This window comes from Nematolebias whitei, chromosome 6 (assembly GCF_014905685.2).
Source record: "Nematolebias whitei isolate Nwh7 chromosome 6, NemWhi1, whole genome shotgun sequence".
NCBI classification, from domain to species: Eukaryota; Metazoa; Chordata; class Actinopteri; order Cyprinodontiformes; family Rivulidae; genus Nematolebias; species Nematolebias whitei.
Window position 1 is genome coordinate 46,349,013 of NC_056503.1, and position 19,540 is coordinate 46,368,552.

At 41.6% G+C, this 19,540-nt stretch overlaps 3 protein-coding genes across 3 annotated transcripts in view; 1 reads left to right on the forward strand and 2 right to left on the reverse strand.

Annotated features, from left to right (window-relative positions):
• The first annotated feature begins 10,518 nt into the window (after window positions 1–10,518).
• LOC119410767 (olfactory receptor 52E4-like) lies at window positions 10,519–11,463 on the forward strand. The gene has a single exon (XM_037677680.1). The coding sequence runs from the start codon at window positions 10,519–10,521 to the stop codon at window positions 11,461–11,463; it is 945 nt and encodes a 314-aa protein (XP_037533608.1).
• Window positions 11,464–14,129: 2,666 nt separating this feature from the next.
• Window positions 14,130–16,755, reverse strand: LOC119411008 (olfactory receptor 10A6-like). The gene is made up of 3 exons (XM_037677928.1): window positions 16,752–16,755; window positions 15,423–15,453; window positions 14,130–14,970 (listed from the first exon to the last, which is right to left on the reverse strand). The coding sequence occupies exons 1-3, from the start codon at window positions 16,753–16,755 to the stop codon at window positions 14,130–14,132; spliced, it is 876 nt and encodes a 291-aa protein (XP_037533856.1).
• Window positions 16,756–16,845: 90 nt separating this feature from the next.
• pgm2l1 (phosphoglucomutase 2-like 1) overlaps window positions 16,846–19,540 on the reverse strand; it is an 11,769-nt gene continuing 9,074 nt past the window's right edge. Inside the window, exons 9-14 of the mRNA XM_037677673.1 lie at window positions 19,125–19,305; window positions 18,722–18,815; window positions 18,134–18,263; window positions 17,363–17,552; window positions 17,087–17,220; window positions 16,846–17,003 (exon numbers count right to left, since the gene is read on the reverse strand). Coding sequence (XP_037533601.1) covers window positions 16,901–17,003; window positions 17,087–17,220; window positions 17,363–17,552; window positions 18,134–18,263; window positions 18,722–18,815; window positions 19,125–19,305 — 832 coding nt within the window. The 3' untranslated portion in view covers window positions 16,846–16,900. The remainder of the gene's footprint in view (window positions 17,004–17,086; window positions 17,221–17,362; window positions 17,553–18,133; window positions 18,264–18,721; window positions 18,816–19,124; window positions 19,306–19,540) is intronic.

Here is a 19,540-nt window from a genome sequence, read left to right on the forward strand (position 1 = left end):
GTTAATAAACTTTATGATGAAAAACAAATACCGAGAGAATTTCTGCAGAAAAGTTTAAAGATGAGTCACTGGTTGCCATGACGTCATGAAACATTAACTTATGTATTCTGTGGTAAGTTCTGTAAACTCCTCCATGATAATATGAATGTGTAAAAAGTGTTAAAGATGTAAAAACAGCAGTTCAAGCATGGAATGTCCAAATTTCTGTGACTTGTTTAAACTCTAAATCATATGTGTCAAACTCAAGGCCCGGGGGCCAAATGTGGCCCTCGTTGACATCTTATCTGGCCCCCAAGATGTTATTTTAAATGTATTATACTTTATTCACTTTAATTATTTCAGTAATCTTTGATTATGATGTCAAAAGTGCAACAGAGAACGTCAAATGAGACCAATCAAACTCTTGTTGAGGAACCTGCAACCAAGAAAAGATGTTGGGTATCTGACTTGAGTTACTGTTGTAAGGGTCCCACTGCCTGCAGCCTGCCTGGCTGATGGCCGCTGATTACCAACACCTGGGGCCATCAGCCTGATGAGCCTCTCCATCTACAAAAGGCTGCAGCCCAGTGTGACTCATCGCTGGAGCATATCGCCTCTCATGGTATAGTACAGGTGAGCTAGATATGTCTAGGTGAAAAGAATTTGTTCACCTGTGTTCTCTTTTCCAGTTTCCTGGTTCCTCGTGTTTTTGGATTTTCCTCGTGACCTTATCTGGATCCCTCGGCCTGTCAGGTATTCCTCGTGCCATTTTTGCCTCCAGTTGCCAGCCTTCCTCGTTCCCTAGGACCCTCGTTGGATTCCCCTCTGCTGCTCTCTCCCTGGACTGAAGGACCAGCTCCCCTCCTTCGGGTTTGGACTGTAAGGACAAGAACCTCCTTCAAACAACCACTCAGGTCTTCCCCTTGGACCAACACTAACCTGTCGTCCCTCTTTCCAGGAGTGCTGAGTTCCAGCGTGTGGACATTCACTGTACATAATAAACGCTGTTCTGTATTTCCCCTGTGTCTGCCTCGTTCTGGGTCTCATACTATCTGGGTTCCCCGCGTAATCGTAACAAATGTAGATTCTGAAACTGGCCCTTACTTTGAAAATGGTTTTAATTTTGGCCCACTTTTGTAAGTGAGTTTGACACCCTGCTCTAAATGATAGTTCTGCTCAAAAGTCTGAGCTGTAGATCCAAAAAGGACCAGGTTTTACCACTCAATAAAAAAAATAATAAAGTAAATTTATATTTTTTGGTTGCTCCATTCGTCAGGGATCGCCACAGTGAACTAAGTCACAAAGACTTGACAGTTATTTTTACACAGGCTGTTCTTCCTGACTCAACCACAGACCACCGAGCTACCACAGCCCTCTGTGTGGAGCAGAGAGCTGCTATCTGGGGCACCTGGAGGAGCAGATGGTGGGTAAGGGCCTTGCTCAAGGGTCCATAGTGGGGCAAATGAGTGTGGAGGCAGATGTGGGTGCTTCACCTATCCCACCCACATTGTGATGTTGATGGTACAAAAAAGCAACATAAAAATGGGCACCAGTGACCCCCACAACACAGAGAGAAGATAAAGATGGATATTATGTACATCATAGGGTGCTCTGCTACCAAACCTAATGTCACACTATTCCTGAACTATGACTGTGCACCTCCCTTCCAGGCTGTCATATAGTAAAGTTTGCAGATGATGCAGCAGTGGTGGGATACATCACAAACAATGATGAGTCCAGCTACAGGCAAGAGGTAGAACACCTGGAGAGCTGGTGCAAAGAGAATAACCTTCACATCAATGTGAAGAAGACAAAGGGGATGATTGGACTTCAGAGGAACAAACACACCTACCCGCCCCCAGGAGCGTAGGAGGATCTGTGGTGGAAGTGGTCTCCAGCTACAAGTACTTGGGTGTACACATGAATGACAACCTCAGCTGGAGCAACAACACCACCAGCCTGATCAAGAAAGCTCATCAGAGACTCTACTTCCTCAGACGGCTGAGACGAACTGGTCTGGGAAGCTCAGTCCTCACCTCCTTCTACAGGTGTGCAGTGGAGAGCATCCTGTGCTCCAGCATCAATGTGTGGCTGCACAGCTGCAGAAAGAAAAGCTTTGCAGAGAGTGGTGAAGGCTGCACAGAAGTCTGTCGGAATCAGCCTCCCCACCATCACAGACATCTACACCACCAGATGCAGGAAGAGGGCCACCTGCATCATGAAGGACCCCACTCACCCAGCACACACACTTTTTGCCCCACTCCCCTCAGGAAGGAGGTTAAGGAGCATTAAGTGTAGAACCACTAGACTGAGGAACAGCTTCTACCCTGAGGCTGTTAGACTCATAAATTTCTAACCAGAATAATCACTGTGAAAAACAATCACTGTGATGCCACTTCGATCGTTGATATCTGCTGCTGATTGTCCATACTGCTGATCTCATGTTGCTGATTTATTTCATGCTGCTGTATTCATACGTACTCATCTGCTCACGCAGACACATGTTTGTGCTGCTGTTGTTCGGTGTATTGTTTCGCACTAGTAAGTGTTTAGAATATTTTTTTAGTTTAGTGTATTCTTAGTTTATATGTTAGATCCTTATTTGCTGTTTTGTTTACAATTAATATTTTTGCTAGTGTTGAATGTAACTGGGACCCTGTGCACATAATTTTGCTCCACCTCATGTATCACATGTGATGCGAATAACCTTGAACTTGAACGAGCTGCATGTTTTAATGTGATTTTTTGTATGATTTTAATGTTGTCATGGAAACAACAAAACTGACTGCAGTGATGGAAGCACACACTTGTCACCGCTTCCTCACACACACTTGTCACTGCTTCATCACACACACTTGTCACTGCTTCATCACACACACTTGTCACTGCTTCATCACACACACCTGTCACTTCTTCATCACACACACTTGTCACTGCTTCATCACACACACTTGTCACTGCTTCATCACACACACCTGTCACTGCTTCATCACCTCACACCTGTCACTGCTTCATCACACACACCTGTCACTGCTTCATCACACACACCTGTCACTGCTTCATCACACACACCTGTCACTGCTTCATCACACACACCTGTCACCGCTTCATCACACACACCTGTCACTGCTTCATCACACACACTTGTCACTGCTTCATCACACACACTTGTCACTGCTTCATCACACACACCTGTCACTTCTCTCTCATGGTCAGTTTTCTTCTCCCATGGAGTTTGGTTTTCATGTTTTGCTTCAACATATTGGTTGTTTGTAGTTTAATTAAATAAATGTTTCTGGGTTTACCTGCCAGTCTCCCACCTGCCTTCCACTGCAGGTCCTTTGCACAAAACTTCACATGTGTTGAATTTGATTTGTGCTGACTAATGTTGACGAATATCCGAATCTTCCCATCAACCTTTATTTTGTGTAACTTTTCTAATCTAATAAAACTTGTGAATGTTTGTGTGTTGCTCTCGTCTAACTGCTGATGTGAACACATCTTACTCCCACTGGTCACCGCTCCAGAGAATAAACACCCAAAGGATATCCTGAAGATGCTCAGCAGTAACCATGGTGACAGGACAGCGTCCTCCTCTAGTCCCACGAGCTGCTAATTGTCCTGTTAGCGTCCAAGTGTCCACACAGACCGTGTCCTCTGGGTCTCATTACTGAGAGACGATTGTAAACATGATGCAATCACACGGATGACCTCTGACCCTTAAACTGTTGCTCTGAGTGCAAACAAGGACTTAAAGCTGTGAAATGACCCAGAATAAAGGTCAAGAACAGGAACACACAGCATCACCTCAGCAGCTTCAGGTGGACCAGTTTTATTTCAGGAAGATAATGAACTTTTTATTTACCGTATGTACAAAAGCTTTAATAATACAGTTCATAAAAATAGTGTAATTTAACTGTTTGTACAATCACCAAAGCAGTAGGGGTTCTGATCTGGTCCTCTCACATGTGAAGGTGAATTAAAAAACTAATGACTAAACTCAAATGTCCATCCAGAAATTAAAGGCACTTTATACTCTAGACACTGTGAAGCATAACATTTTTATTAGAGTCCAACACCAAACAGCAGCACAAAGATCCAGAGTCAGCAGACAGGTTCTGACCACATCATCAGCAAAAAGTAGGTGAGACCATGAGGTTCTCAAACCAGTCCCTCTCCTCTCCTTGACTGAGATCTTGTGAATGAGTATAAAAAAAAAAATAGAGACAACAGACGTCCAACCGGAACCAAACACGAGCTCGACTTTGTGCCGAGGATGTGGACACAGCCCTGGCTTTGTTTCAGTAGTGATCGGATAGTGCTTAAAGGCGACCCCGGTGCTCAGTATTCCCACAACGATCTACAAAACACATGCCGACTAGAGAATTAAACTCCCATGATCCCTCTTGGCAATTCCACAAAGGGTTCAAACCTGGGGCCTCATGTACAAAGTGTGGATTTCCTACTGAAACTTGGCATACGCTTAATTCGATAAAACAGCACATCTGTCATATCTGCCAGCATCACCTGTATAAATAAAGGTGATTACCGGTATAATAAACGCACAAATAAATCCAGATATATGTGCGTTCACATGAATCCAAGCACTGTGGAATTGAGCTCAAATAATGGAATATCTGACCCCTCCCTTGACTCGCCAACATTTAAATATGCAAATGTATTTAAATGTGTCCTGCACCTGAAGAATCCCTTCTCTGCACTACCTTAGAGCATGTCTACATGAAGGAAAAGGAGGAACTTCACGGACTGTGAGTTGGAGACACTACTAAATGAGGAGAGGCTCATAGAAACATTCTGCTTGACACGCTGTTCTCTGGCATTATCACCAAGCACAAGAGGAGTGAGTGGGACAATGTGTGTGAAGATGTAAATGCTGTGGGGTCAGAGCAGCACACACTTGCAGAAATACAAAAAAGGTCACAAATTAAGAAGATTAAATGAATTTACTCACCAAGAAGCCACCCATCCCGCACCGTGCCAGCTTGTAGTCTGTTCCCAACCATGCTGTTCATTAAAATGAACAGATTGTACATTGGACCATTTATTATTATGTCTACTCATCTATGTTTCTATCAGCCAGTCGGGACTCACTTGTAGATCTTTAAGTCAGGCTTTATTGACACTCTCATAGCATGGACATGTACATCTATAGGTCCCTCATTCTGATGCGTCCCTGGTGGATCTGCACCAACACATTGGTTCCTGTCCACATACAGTACAGACCATACCACCTGACCACAATGTTGGTTAGTTGCTTCTGCGCATTGCATATAATTTGCACATTGATTGAATGAAATGCTTCCTGTTAACATAAACGTATTCATCCTGAGATGATGCTTTAATGGTAATGTGTGTGCAGTCGATAGCTCCGATACATTAGGAACACCTGCTGTTGCTGCAGATTGCACATTACTGTTGGCCTGGACAACTGTATTGTAGGGAATTTGACATACCTGGTTGACATACACAGCTGGCAGGGCTCGGCTCAGGGGCGACTGGCACAGTCCTGATCGGTCTGCCAGCTCCCTCTAGAATGTCCCTGTTGCTAAGAACCCCGGTGCTGTCAATAGCTGTATGTGCACGAGAAGGAAACGACTCCTCGCTGTGTTGCGCTCCAAGACCGGCCGCAGCTCCAAGCACAATTCTGAAAGATTGGCCTTGGAAGCCTAAAATGGCTGATGAGCCATTTGTCATTGTGGAACAGAAAATCCTCTCTGTCTCTAAATAATAATAATTTTATTTAAGAAGTGCCTTTCAGGACACCCAAGGACACTTTACAGCAAAAAACATATCAGATAAGATTGTGTAAAAACAAACACAGTGCAAAGACCAACAGGAATAAATTGAAATATAAAATACATAAAACAAAGTTAAGAAGGATAAGCGAGTCTAAAGAGATGTGTTTTCAGAGCAGGCTTGAACAGAGAAAGAGAGGTGGTGCTTCGTAGGTCTGGCGGTAGGGAGTTCCAGAGGTGAGGGGCAGAGCAGGTGAAGGCCCTGCTCCCCATGGTGGAGAGACGGGCAGAGGGTACATGGAGGTGCAGCGAAGAGGAGGAGCTGAGAGAGCGAGAGGGGATGGAGATGTGTAGGAGGTCAGACAGGTAAGGAGGAGCAAGACTGTGGATAGCTTTGAAAGTGAGAAGAATTTTGAAGATGGTGTGCAGCTGCTGCAGGACAGGAGTGGTGTGGTTATAGGAGGAGGTTTGAGTGATGGCATGGGCAGCTGCATACATATATAGAATGGCACATACTGTATAAATACAGTACACTCTCTCTACATATTGCGCCATTTGCTTTATCCTCTAATAAGCATAAAGTTGTTGTTGTTAAAGGTATTTTCTGCACCACTTTGTGCGTGCTTTTATATCCACTCATCTAATTTCATACATGTGGATGTATTAATTGTTCATCATGTGTGTCCGATGTGTACAATAACAGTTTTCACATCATTAACAGTTTCTCAGTTTCACCTCTAAGTGTCACCAATGGACCAATAACCATAGAAGCGTGCGCACACCAGCCATGGGGTTGCTGTGCACATTTCCAAGGTCATTTTATTCTTGATACATCTGAAGCTTTGCATGAAATCAAGCGTACACTTCATTTTTTGCCTATGCACCTTTGTACATGAGGCCCCTGGTTCACTTTTCAAAACCCAGATGAAATCTATACTGGTCCCCCTGAATCTGAGGTATGACAATTAGTCAGAGCCTCCCTTCCAGGTGGCTGAGAAGTGTGATCCCTCAATAGTTAGAACGCATATTATGGTCCTACTTCTTAAAAATTAAGACAGACACTTGCTTATCACTGTAGACATCCTGGTTCATCGTGTGACATTAAAGAAACTTTTACAGCCAAAACACATCCAGAGCCTTTAATATTTTGGAATGAACCTCATCCACTTGTGGTGCCCTGCCATCGAAGAGTTTTTAAATACCCCGGCAACCTCTGCCATGATAATGAACCCACTTTCACCTGAGTCTTCAGACTCTACTTCCTTGAAGGTGGGCATGGCAAATGTATTAAGTGCTCCTTTCACAATACAACAGCATCCCCAACCAGGATCTCCAGTTCTCTACCCAAACAAAATTCTTTCTCCATAACATTTCTAAATTCCACCAGGTTTGCATCTTCAACGACAGAGTCTGCAGTCCTTCGGGCCACCCTGTACCTGTCTGCTGCTTCAAGAGTCCTCTGGGACATCCAAGCCGTAAAAGCATCCTTCTTTAGAAAGGTGGTTATTGCTGATGTTCACCAATGAGTCTTCTACCTGCCACCACAAATGGCCTTCAGGCCACCGCTTCTGGAAGCCACATCGGAAAAGGAGGCCTTGAACATGGCCCGATCGGGTTCCATGTCTCAAACCCCTAGTACCTTACCATCGAGATGTATGAAAAACTCTTCCAGAGGTGAGTATTGAAGATCTCACAGACAGGGGTATCAACCAGATAGTCCCAGTTCATTCTCCTGACTCATTTGGGTTCAACAGGTCTGTCTGGCAAAAGTCATTCATCATTTGATCCACCTTATCACCGGGTGGTCATCAGCTGACAGCTCTGTTCCTCTCGTTACTTCACCATGAGGTCTCCTGCAGGTGGTGGACTCATGTGGGGGTGATTTCCTGTAGCTTTTCTAAGCTTGGTTTGGTCAAGCCCAAGGAACCAAGGCTTCACTCTAAACACCTGGCTAGAAGGGAACCCTAGTGTCGCTAGTCCTGTTGAGGTAAAGTGTTTTCTGTGGTCCTCCTTAAAGGTTTTTAAATCTGGTAGTCAAATCCCTCTCATGAGACCAGTTTGCCATTGGCGATACTACCAGGGGCTGACACATCAGACAACTCAACCTGCAAGGATCATGGGGGCATACCCCAACCCCATTAATCCTGTAAAGCTGGCGATACTGCAGAGGGGTATCTCCTTAAATTATTTTTTCAGTGCTATATCCAGTTTGTTGTATCCACACATGAAGAAGCTTTTCTAAGTTTCAGTTCCTTCAGGTGGATTCGAGGGTTCTCTTGGTTCTGATTGTGGACGTGCAGCTCAGGAACTCTGTGGGGATCTCAAAGCTTCAGATGGAGGGTATAAAGAAGAGAATCGGGGCTGGATGCTGAGTCACCCGGCTGTTGCAGACATGTTGTTAAACTCCACCTGCTGAGCTCCTGTATGTTCTCAACATCACATTGTCTTTTGTTTGTACCGTGAAAACATTTCATGCTGCCAACGTGTTTTTTATTTGACAGATTTTTGGTGTTTTGCAGCAGGAGGAAGTTTGTCTCAGTGTAACGAGTTCCCTCTGCCTCCTGAATTTATTCATGTTTTCTATTGTTTTTATTTTCTCTTTACAGCATCTTTGACCTACTTTTTGTTTGCAAAGTTGATTCATTATGTTCTTTACGTGAATATTATAATAACAAAGATACATAAAACTAATACATTTAAAGTTCCTTCAAGATCCAGAATCTTCTGTGTAGATTAAAAATAATAATAATTTTCTCTGTTCGTGGATCCACATTGTCATAAAAATGACTAAATCATAACCTGATGATGAGGAAGTGTTATTTTCTAACATGAAGGTTTAACTCTCACCCTCCCAGCTTGGTTTCTTCTCGTGGATCATCACATCAGCAGCTTCTCCGATCAGTTTCCTGACAAACACGCTGGACTCCGTCCAACCAACGAATAATCTCTAACATTTGTTTTTTCTTCAGCACAGATCTGCAGATTTTTTTTAAATTTACTGCTCTGATTTCTGGAACCTTTATTCTGAAATTTCTCGTTTCTGCTTCGGTTCTGTTTTTTCTGCTGCTTCTGAGTCTTGTCCATCAAATTTACAGAAATGTAATTTAGATGTTGTTTTTTTTTTTTAGTTCCTCTGATGTTTTCTGTTTACATGTGGAGCCAGGGTGCAGACGTGCAGACAGCGTTTACTACGGCACAACAAAAGGGACTAAGGTCAAAGTGTCGGGCAGTCTGCAGACATAAATTGTACATTCATTTATGTTTTACTGAATATAACAACTAAGACTTGGTTTTTAGTTTATAAAGATTGCTTATATCATTAAATTACAACAATCACCAACAGACAAAATGCATAAATTTTGCACGTGTGCCAACGAGGCAAGGACTGGAAATGTTAGACGTCAGTCAGAAACACGTTCAGCTTGATTGTTATCAAATAAAAAACAAAAATGAGTAAATCGTTGTGCTCTTTAAGATATTCAAAGGTTATCAGAGCGTAGCTACAGGGTGGTCAGGTATATTTTTGTGGAGTTGTGAATTTTGACGCTGACTGTGTGTTTCTCATCATGTCATGTTTTGGTGTCCCTGAACAAATATTTCGATGTTGGGGGGTCTTAGTGCGTTCTTAAAGTTTTTATCAGGACAGCAAAGACTCAAAGAGCAGCTGGACGTTCAATCTGTGTTTACGACGCAAACTGGGAAGTCTTTTAGAGAAAATGTCGGCATTTTTGGAAATCTGCTTCTGTTGAACAAAGAAATGCTTCTGAATGGCTTTAGCATGTTTATGGGATTAAAATTTATTTATGTCACAAACACAAACTCAGCATCGCAGGATCACACCAGCGAATGACTCCTGATTATCATCACTGTCGAGCGGGTTCAAAAACTGTGGTGAAACTTTAACTAAAACTAAAACAGAGCGCTGAAATTTAACAGAGTTTATCAAAAAGCCTTTGTTGTGAAAGACAACCTGTTCCTGATCGACTCTTCTAGTCCTGGTTTTGGTGGAAGCATGAAGGATCGCAGTGTTTTTTTTAGCTTTGCCTAACTCCAGCTGCAGACCACAGGTTTCTGTTTTAATGGATTATTTATTACAATAAATGTATCTGCTGGGTATGACAAAATATGTTTGACATAATTCAAAATTTAAAAAAGTCATTGTCAACTCTTTCGCATCTTCCTTTCCTGTTTTTGGTGTTTACGGTAACATAAACAACATTAACGTTGATTGATTTTACCTTAAAGACATGTTCAAATTAAATCAGTCTTTTCTTTTAATTTTAATTATTTTTTGTTGTTTGGCTCAACTGTTCTCTGCAGAAATTAGCATGCTGAAGCTAACAACTAGCACGACTAGGCTAATGACCCACTGGATTATATCCTCTTTAAATGAAACTTGGTAAAACTAAACCAGTACTTTGTCACTGCTTTGGTTACTAGTTTCTGTTAGCTAGCTTATCCACATAAACAACTATCTAAATATATATATATACCAACTCTTACTGAAGGTTGTATTTATTGCATTATTAGCCATTGTTATTATCAGCAGGCTAATTCTGCAGAGAGAAAAGTTAATCTGAATGTTTCATCTTTCATAATTACCCATTTTACTTAGCCATATTTATTAGAATGTACAGGTCCGTGCCACAATAACAGGTACGTTCAGAATCTAACATCCTGCTTTGTATTTGTAGTTTTTCAGTACTGTTGTTTCTGTATCGTGTCTGTTTTCAGGCTGCCTGCTTTCAAACGCTGGACGAGCCGGTTGTAGACCGAAGGCAGGATGGAGAACATCTCTTCACACAAACATTTTATTTTCCTTGGCTTCGAAGAACTTGGAGCACTGAGGCCCGTCCTCTTCGTCCCGTTCTTCCTCATGTTCATCGTGGCGCTGGCGGCCAACTCCCTGCTGGTGTACGTTGTCTTTTCACACAGAAGCCTTCATCAACCCATGAGCATCCTCATCGCCGGCATGGCCTGCGTTGAACTCTGCCTCCCAGTATTCTTCGTCCCCAACATGCTGCTCAGCTTCCTGTTTGACTGGAAGGGGATCTCTCTGGTTGGCTGTCTGATTCAGATGCACTTCATTCACTTCTTTGGAGCTTTTCAGACGACGTTTTTAGTATGGATGGCTCTGGACCGCTACTTTGCCATCTGCACACCTCTGTACTACCATGAACTCATGGCTCTGCAGAGATTTCTGAAGTTTATAATCCCTCTTGCTGTCAGAAATGTGCTTCTCATCACTTTTTTTGTGAGTTTGGCAGGAAAACTCCAGTTTTGCACAAATATAATAAACCATTGTTTCTGTGAGCACATGGCCTTGGTGGAGCTGGCCTGTGGAAGCACCGCCATCAACAGTCTAGCAGGACTGATGGCCGTGTTCTTCATCCCTGTTTTGGACTTTTTTATTATCGCTGCCTCTTATATTGTGATTTTCAGTTCTGTGCTAAGGTCCAGCAGCTCCGGCGCCAAAGCCCTTCACACCTGCGTCACACACATCATCGTCCTGACTTTCAGTCTGACTTTGGCGCTGATCGCATTCCTTTCATATCGGATTAGAAACGGCCTTCCAGCAACAATCCGGGTTTTCTTCAGCACCATGTACCTGCTGTTCCCAAGCGGTTTTAACCCGATCATCTACGGTATCAGAACCACGGAGATCAGAGAGCACATGCTGAAGACACTGACACACTGGACACGCTTCGTCCAGATTGTCCGCTTCTAATAAGGAATGTAAAATGATTGCCAATACTATATGGACTTCCACATTTAAAACAAATAAAATGTTAGGCCAAAAATTTGTAAACATCCAATAAGAATATGATGCATGCTCAATAATCCAGGTGGAAAATCTAACAAAGTTAAGTCAGGTCCTCTTGATGGATTCAAAAATCATTTTGAATATTATAATAATAATAATAATAATAATAATAATAATAATAAAAATAACAATAAGTTCCTAGAAGATATAATTAGGTAAATAAAAATTCCAACAGACCTGCGTTTTTCTTTCATTTGCTCCATATCTGGTATTTGAGCGTTGATCCTGGAATTAGAATTTAGTATGAAATATTTATAAACCACAAAGAAGCTTATTCAAGGTTCTTTATTTGTCGTTCACACCACATGTGGTACATGAGGTGGAACAAAAGTGTGTACACAGGGTCCCAGTGACATTCAACAAAAGTATTAAAATGTAAAAGAAAAGCAGTAATAAGAGCTAAGACAAGAACTAAGAAAAATGTTAACTAAAAATACACTAAGCACTAGTAGCATAAAAAATATGCCAAACAGCAGCACGAACATGAGTCTGTGTGAGCAGATGAATATAAATGAATACAGCAACATGAACAGATCAGCAGCAACATGGAACAGATCAACAGCAACATGAACAGATCAGCAGCAACATGGAACAGATCAGCAGCAACATGGAACAGATCAGCAGCAATATGATGTGATTTTTCACAGTGATTATTCTGGTTAGAGATTCATGAGTCTAACAGCCTCAGGGTAGAAGCTGTTCCACAGTCTACACTTAATGCTCCTCAACCTTCTTCCTGAGGGGAGCGGGGCAAAAAGTGTGTGTGCTGGGTGAGTGGGGTCCTTCATGATGCAGGTGGCCCTCTTTCTGCATCTGGAGGTGTAGATGTCTGTGATGGTGGGGAGACTGACTCCAACAGTCTTCTGTGCAGCCTCCATGCCACACGTTGATGCTGGAGCACAGGATGCTCTCCACTGCACACCTGTACAAGAAGTTGAGGACTGAGCTTCCCAGACCAGCTCTTCTCAGCCGCCTGAGGAAGTAGAGTCTCTGATGAGCTTTCTTGATCAGGCTGGTGGTGTTGTTCCAGCTGAGGTTGTCATTCATGTGTACACCAAAGTACTTGTAGCTGGAGATCACTTCCATGGCAGACAGGTGATACTTAATAAGATTTGTCCTGTTCTGTTGTACATAGCATAATTGTTTGTAGCAGAAAAATCCCAGCCACCTGTCTATCCATCCATCCGTCGTCCATCTTTCTCTCATTCCAGAGTCAAGCCTCATGGGCAGCCGATTGAACAACGAAATGCTTTTTCAGCAGATACACTTTTGATGAACATTTTCTTTATATCGACCAGTTCAGGTCAGTCAACCGACCTGGTGCTCCTAGTTTAAGGAGAGCGGTATTAAAGAGGGTTCTCTGTTTTACTGAGTCCACTTTGTCTAAATATTTATTTTACAATATGAAATAAATGGGTTCACCTCTAAATTAGTGCCCTTCTTCATTGTTCTTCAGTCACCTTTAATGCAGCCCAAATGGAAACGTTCACGACACAAGAGGCTCGATGGGTGCGTTTACTTTTAGTGGCATTTTGGGTTACCATCCATCCATTGTCACTGGTGCCCACTTCCAGCTATCACTGTGCGAGAGGCGGGGGACGCCCTGGACAGGTCGCAAGTCCATCACAGGGGTTACCATGGCGACAAAATTCACCAAATACAACAATTTGTAGGTAATGAGGGTGAACCTTTTAAAACCGCTTCAAACTTTGTGCTCCTAGAGTTCTTCCTGCTTGAACGTTAAGCTCAAAACACCATCAACCACAGAATCAGGCGAAGGACACAGGATTGTCTAAAGTAGTTTTTTTTTTTGTTTTTTTTGTAAATTCAAGGTTGAGGTTTTACGAAGGTATGGGCCAGTTTCTGGGTTTCTAAAGAGTTGCTATGGCACAGATTTACAAAGCCTTAGCAAACAAAGTCCTCCTGCTTCTACATGCCGGTACTTTACATTTACAAATTACACATTAAAATGTAGGAAAAGTCGTCTCTTTAATTTACAGACAGAACTCCTCAGAGTCCAGAGGTGCCAAAATACCCCCCATGAACATTCATACCTGAAATCTACTTCTTCAAAACGGGAAGTTATTTTTAATTTGTTACACCTCTTACTGTAGAAACTTGAGGTTTACATGAGCGACCATCAGAACCTCGTGTTAAATGTTTTATTCAGATTAATTTAAAAACGCCTCTTAAAAGATAAAACTTTTAAATGATTTTAAATGAAAATCACTTTTACATCCAGGTTTTTTTTTTAATTAATGATGGGAAACTTCACAGCAAAAATAAAATTATATTTTTAAAGACAAGCAAAATGTAAGTTTATCTATGATGACGATAAACCAAGAGCATATAAAGAATCTGTTTTACACGCAATTCTTAATTTTATTCGTTACTCTGAGTTTTCACTTGTTTTTAGTTATAGGTTTTATATTATTTAGACTTGTTTAGTTCAATTGAAGTCATCATGGTTTCATTAAATATTTATTTTTAAACATCAGAGACTGAAAAGTGTGAAATTATTATTCATTTTATTATTAAAAATACAAGGAAAGATTTAAATGCGGTTGGTTTTACACCAGCTCGGTGAGTTTCTTTTTAAAGAAAAAACGTTTACATGCAGTTTGTATCTTGGACACTCGCATCCCATACACGATGGGATTCAGAAGAGGCTGAAGCACGACAAAATACAGAGACATGGTAATCTTCAGGACGCTCGGTACCTCCATCGTGTCAAACCTGTTCTGAAAGATTTCAAACAGGCAGCCAAAAGAAAAGTTCAGGAGCGAAGCCAGGTGAGGCGCGCAGGTGCCGACGGCTTTCTGCCGGGTCTGTCTGGAACCAACACAACAAACATGCAGGATTTTAATGTAAGAAAAAAGGATGGTGAGCAGCGGGACTAAGACTGAGAGGACGGTACCAAAAAGCCCATAAATAAAATTCAGTCTGGTGTCCGAACACGCCAACTTAACGATCTGATGGTTAAGACAATATACATTGTTTAAGACGTTCTTACAAAGAGTCAGACGGAGGGTTAATGATAAGGTAATCATAAACGTCATAAACGAGTACAACCACGTGAGAACGATGAGGATCAGGACCGTAAAATGTGTCATTATTGTGTGGTACTGAAGGGGACGACAGATGGCAACGTACCGGTCAAAAGACATGACGGCTAAATTACAAAATTCTACTTTTGCATACGAGTACAAACAAACGATCTGCAGGAAACAAAGTGGAACAGAAACGGTGTGAACGTCAGACAGAACCTGAACCAGCAGGAATGGAAACAAGCCTGAACTTCCATACAGCTCATTTACAAACAGGCTGCACAGAAACATGTACATGGGTTCATGTAGACTCCTGTTCACACAGATGACCACGATCAGTAACATGTTCACCAAGAGGATAGTACTGTATAATACTGCCAGTATCACAAAGCACAGGTGTTTAATGTATGGCCCAAAGTCCAGATAAGCTCCAAGAATGAAGTAAGACGGAGATAAAGATGTTGAATTCAACATGTTTCATTTAGTGGCACAGCAGTGATTATATTTGATCATTTAAACAAAGCAGATGTACAGCTTCTACCTGATCCTGAACTCCTCTCTACAGTTCTGAGGAAAGGTGAAGCAGTTTAGATGTAAACCAAGAACAGTTCTGGATCAGACGGCTGTAGCTTTTTATTCCCTCAGACTCTCACCTGGGATCAGACCAGTCCACTGACTGCCACACGGTGCTCTAATCCCAGAGCAACGCAAAGTTTGCAAAGGAGACGGTTCTGTAACTTTACCAGTACACAACGCTTTCTCTTCCACCTACAGGGAATGATGACATCAGTTCATCCATCTTGTTGCTTACTGTACATCAGGTAGACGGCTACCACAAACTTACTTACTGAGGAAGTAAATTAAATCTGTTTTCAAACTGACCAGAGGAAAAGATCATTTTTCAATTCAAAAATAGAATAAACTTAAGCAGATTTAAAACAGAATTGAAATGATTTATTAAAAATCAGAATCAAGCTCGATATTTTCATTTCCTCTGAAAAAAAAAAACTGAAACTTTTCGACAATAAAAAAAATTATGACAAAGTTGTTTTAAAGCTTTAATAACCAGCACCTTTTTATCAAGCGAAACAAATTAACAGGAAGTTCAATCTTATCAAAATAAGAGCCTGTGAGAAGCTGAATCTTATCAAAATAATAGCCTGTGCGGAGCTGCAGACTTTACCGTCTTATGACAGTAGAATCCATAAATATTTCCATCTGAGCGAGTAAAAAAATAAATAAACAAACAACATCCAGATAAACACCAAAACAATACAAAGACGAACGGCTTTATTTGGTTTAAAAAAAAAAAATTTCATTAATGCCAAAAAAAAAAAATTATTCTTGTAAAAATAAAAATAAATAAATAAAAATAAAAAGATTCAATCGGTTTCTTGTTGACTGATCCGCTGGTTTAAAATGGTTTGGTTTAAGAAATTAAGACACTAATCTTTTTAATCTGTCAGAAAACCAAATATTTAAAATATTTTTTATAATTTTATTAACAAAAAAGCCTTAATTTTACTTTAAAACTAAAACCCTGAAATTATCATTTAATTGATCAATGAATTATTCATTTTTCTTGAGTTACAATAATGGGAAATTACCTACAAGTCCCAGAATGCACTGCTGCTAGGCTCGCCCAATCAGAGAGTTTCGTTTGGTGTCAGCATTTAGAATCAATAACCAAGATTTTATTTTTGAAAGCGGCAAAGGGTTTATTCAAATAAAACTATTTTAACTTTTACAGAAAACTTATATAAAAAGGTTTTTCACAGAATCAAAATAAATTTCTGGAAACCAACATTCTGTTCACTGTAACAAAACTAAACTTTCAGTTTTTATATATTTTATCACAAAAATAATTTTTATTTTTTTCTGAAAAATTTTAATCCAACAAATCCATATTTGTCCTGATTAATTAAATTATTTGATTATTAAACAGAAAACGATAAACTTCTTAAATCTGACTCTTGAGATTTAAACAGAAACATTTTATAATAAAAAACAGTGTCTTGTTTTAAAACTTAACAACTAAACTTTTTAGTTTATTTTAAATGAAATTAAACAATTAATGAATCATCAAATCAGCTGATTGATCACTTGTCAACCAATCACTCGACAGACACCTTCAGCTGAACTTACCCATCATGCACTCTGTTGCATGGCAGTGAAAAGCAGGAAGGAACCACGGATCAGACAGAAACTAATAAGTGAATAAATATGTCGTGTTCAGTTCACAAGAAGCAGCTCTGACAGGATGTGATGTCACTGCTAGGAAGCAGTGGGCGGAGCTAGATGAAGCGGCGGATCAGCTGGTTCTTGTCTGGTTCCAGGAACTCGTCCAAAAGAGCATCTGTGACCTTCTGAAGCTCCGCCTCCAGTCTGCTGACATCACTGTGGCACAAAAAGATGATGTCATCACTGACCCGCCCACTTGTTCTGATGTCATATCTTATAAAACTGCAGCTGGAGCTGACCTTTGACCCGGGGCAGCACAGAATTCTGTGTAAGATTTAATTTTGGGCTCGGTGCCACTCGTCCGCAACGTCGCCACCACGCCGTTCTCCAGAGTAAAGGTGATCATGTGACCACTCCTTGACACAGGAAGCACCTGGAAGACATCACAGGTGTCTGATCAGGTCACAGGTGTCGGGGTCACAGGTGTCGGGGTCACAGGTGTCGGGGTCACAGGTGTCGGGGTCACAGGTGTCGGGGTCACAGGTGTGTCAGATCAGGGTGGACAGTTTTCTTACTGATCTGAGGTCAGGCTGGCTGCTGTCGAATCCCGTGGTTACGTCTCTAACGTGGACGATCCGCACGCCGCCGCACGTCTTTGGGTACGAACCGTTGCCGTCAAAGTTCCTGATGCGACCGAAGATCTTCTGGATGGTTGGGGGGTCATTACAGACCACGTAGGAGGTTCTGGACACGTGATAACCGTACCTGGAGACAAGAAGTTACAACGGACCAAACTGTCAAAATAAAACAATAAAAGGATTTCACCAAATGTTTACAAATGAGATCAATAAATATTTTATTAAAAACTGTCTCCAGTTAAAAGCATTTAAAGTAAAAAGACTTTAAATGTACAAATTCACTTCAAATATTCAACATTTCACAACCAGATGAAGATCCAGGCACTTCATGCATTTTAAAAGTTCAGATATACAAGTACACACGTACGTAACCCCCCCCACACACACACACACACACACACACACACACACACACACCGTATATAGTCATAAAGGCTAAATGAAATGAAATATGCAGTATTGTATACAGTCTGTACATCATACTGTCATTCAGTCATACAGAGAGCAGCAAACATTCACAGTGATCCATCCACACACACAATGGATGGATCACTGTGAATGTTTGCTGCTCCCTGCTGGTCAGACAGGAACCAGAACTCGTTCTTCTCAGGCGTCAACATCATGTTCCTGCTTTCAGTTTGTTGAACGTTGTTTAAATTACTGGAATGTTTGTGTTTTGATCCCATCAGAACTTTTGTAGAACCTTACGTTCTGTAGATGTTGTGCAGCTGCTGGTTTAGACTCAGGCTCTTCTCGTGAAGATACGCCACCATCTCCGCCATGACCACAGCGGCGCTCACACCGTCTTTCTCTGGGACCATGCTGCCACACAGGAAACCTGAAAACAAACGGTTCCGGCCCGTTTATTCCCTCAGAATGGATTTATCCTGACAGTAATTGTAAATTTTAAAATAATGAAAATGTGGAAATGATGAACTGTAGTGACCTTTGACCTGTACTGTGTAGGAAAAGGGTCAAACTACAGAGCTTGAAGAGCTGGAGGTCAGATTATTTTGTTAGATAACTTTACAGAAGAACGTGTTGTTTTTTTTACCAACTGTTGAAACTCAAACATAACTTCTTCAAATTTACAGCAAAGACTAATTTAATCTGAATAAAACAGAAACACGTCAGCGGACCGGATGTTTTACGAGCTACAGTTTTAAAACTGGTCACCAGGCGTCAGTTTTTGAAGTTTAACCCATTAAAATTGAAAACCAGCAGGAAACAGAACACTTCAGATCTCGGACATCGGAACATTTCAGGTGTATTAAAACATTCTGAACTCGGACTCACCTATGGACTCCTCAAACGCAAATATGACACTGTTTCCGGTTTTGGAGAGTTCGTGGATTCTGTTCCCGATCCATTTGAATCCAGGAAGAGTTTCCTGTTGAGCAGACAGTGAATCATTAGATGACGAAGACCCGATCGTTATCAGAACACACTCAACTGCTCAGACAGAACCTTCATTTATTTATAAACCTTCTTTCTGTGATCGTTTGTTTTGCTGCAGGTTTTCAGAGATCTAGTCTGATCTGGTCCATTTCAGTTTTAAGGAACCTTCTGCTCTTTCTGAACACTAATGTATACCTGGAAGCTTCTCAGTCAGTCGGGACAAACAAAGACCCGAACTGGTTCAGTCAGAACCAAACTCAAAGTTTCAAGTGATCTGCATCATCGGTGTAAAGGTTCTGACCTCGAAGTGAAACCCCTCGATCCGAGAGAAAGCCTGCAGGATCTTAGAGGACACGGTGGTGGCCAACATGTAGACGTTCTGAGTATCAGCCGGATCTGGATGGTTCTCCTTCCAGTTAAAGAACATCCACCAACCAAACAGAGCAGCCAGCTCATTTCCTGAGAACACCTTCCATCCACACCTGGAACACAAAGGGAGACACGTCAACACCAGCAGGCAGGTAAAGGTGAGCAAGCACACCTGGAGCCTAACGAAATCTGGTCCAAACACCGAGGAGAGGTAACCACTCTATATTCAGGTGAACTACACCTGGAGGACATGTAGCCACACCCAGAGGACATGTAACCACACCCAGAGGACATGTAAACACACCCGGAGGACATGTAACCACACCCGGAGGACATGTAACCACACCC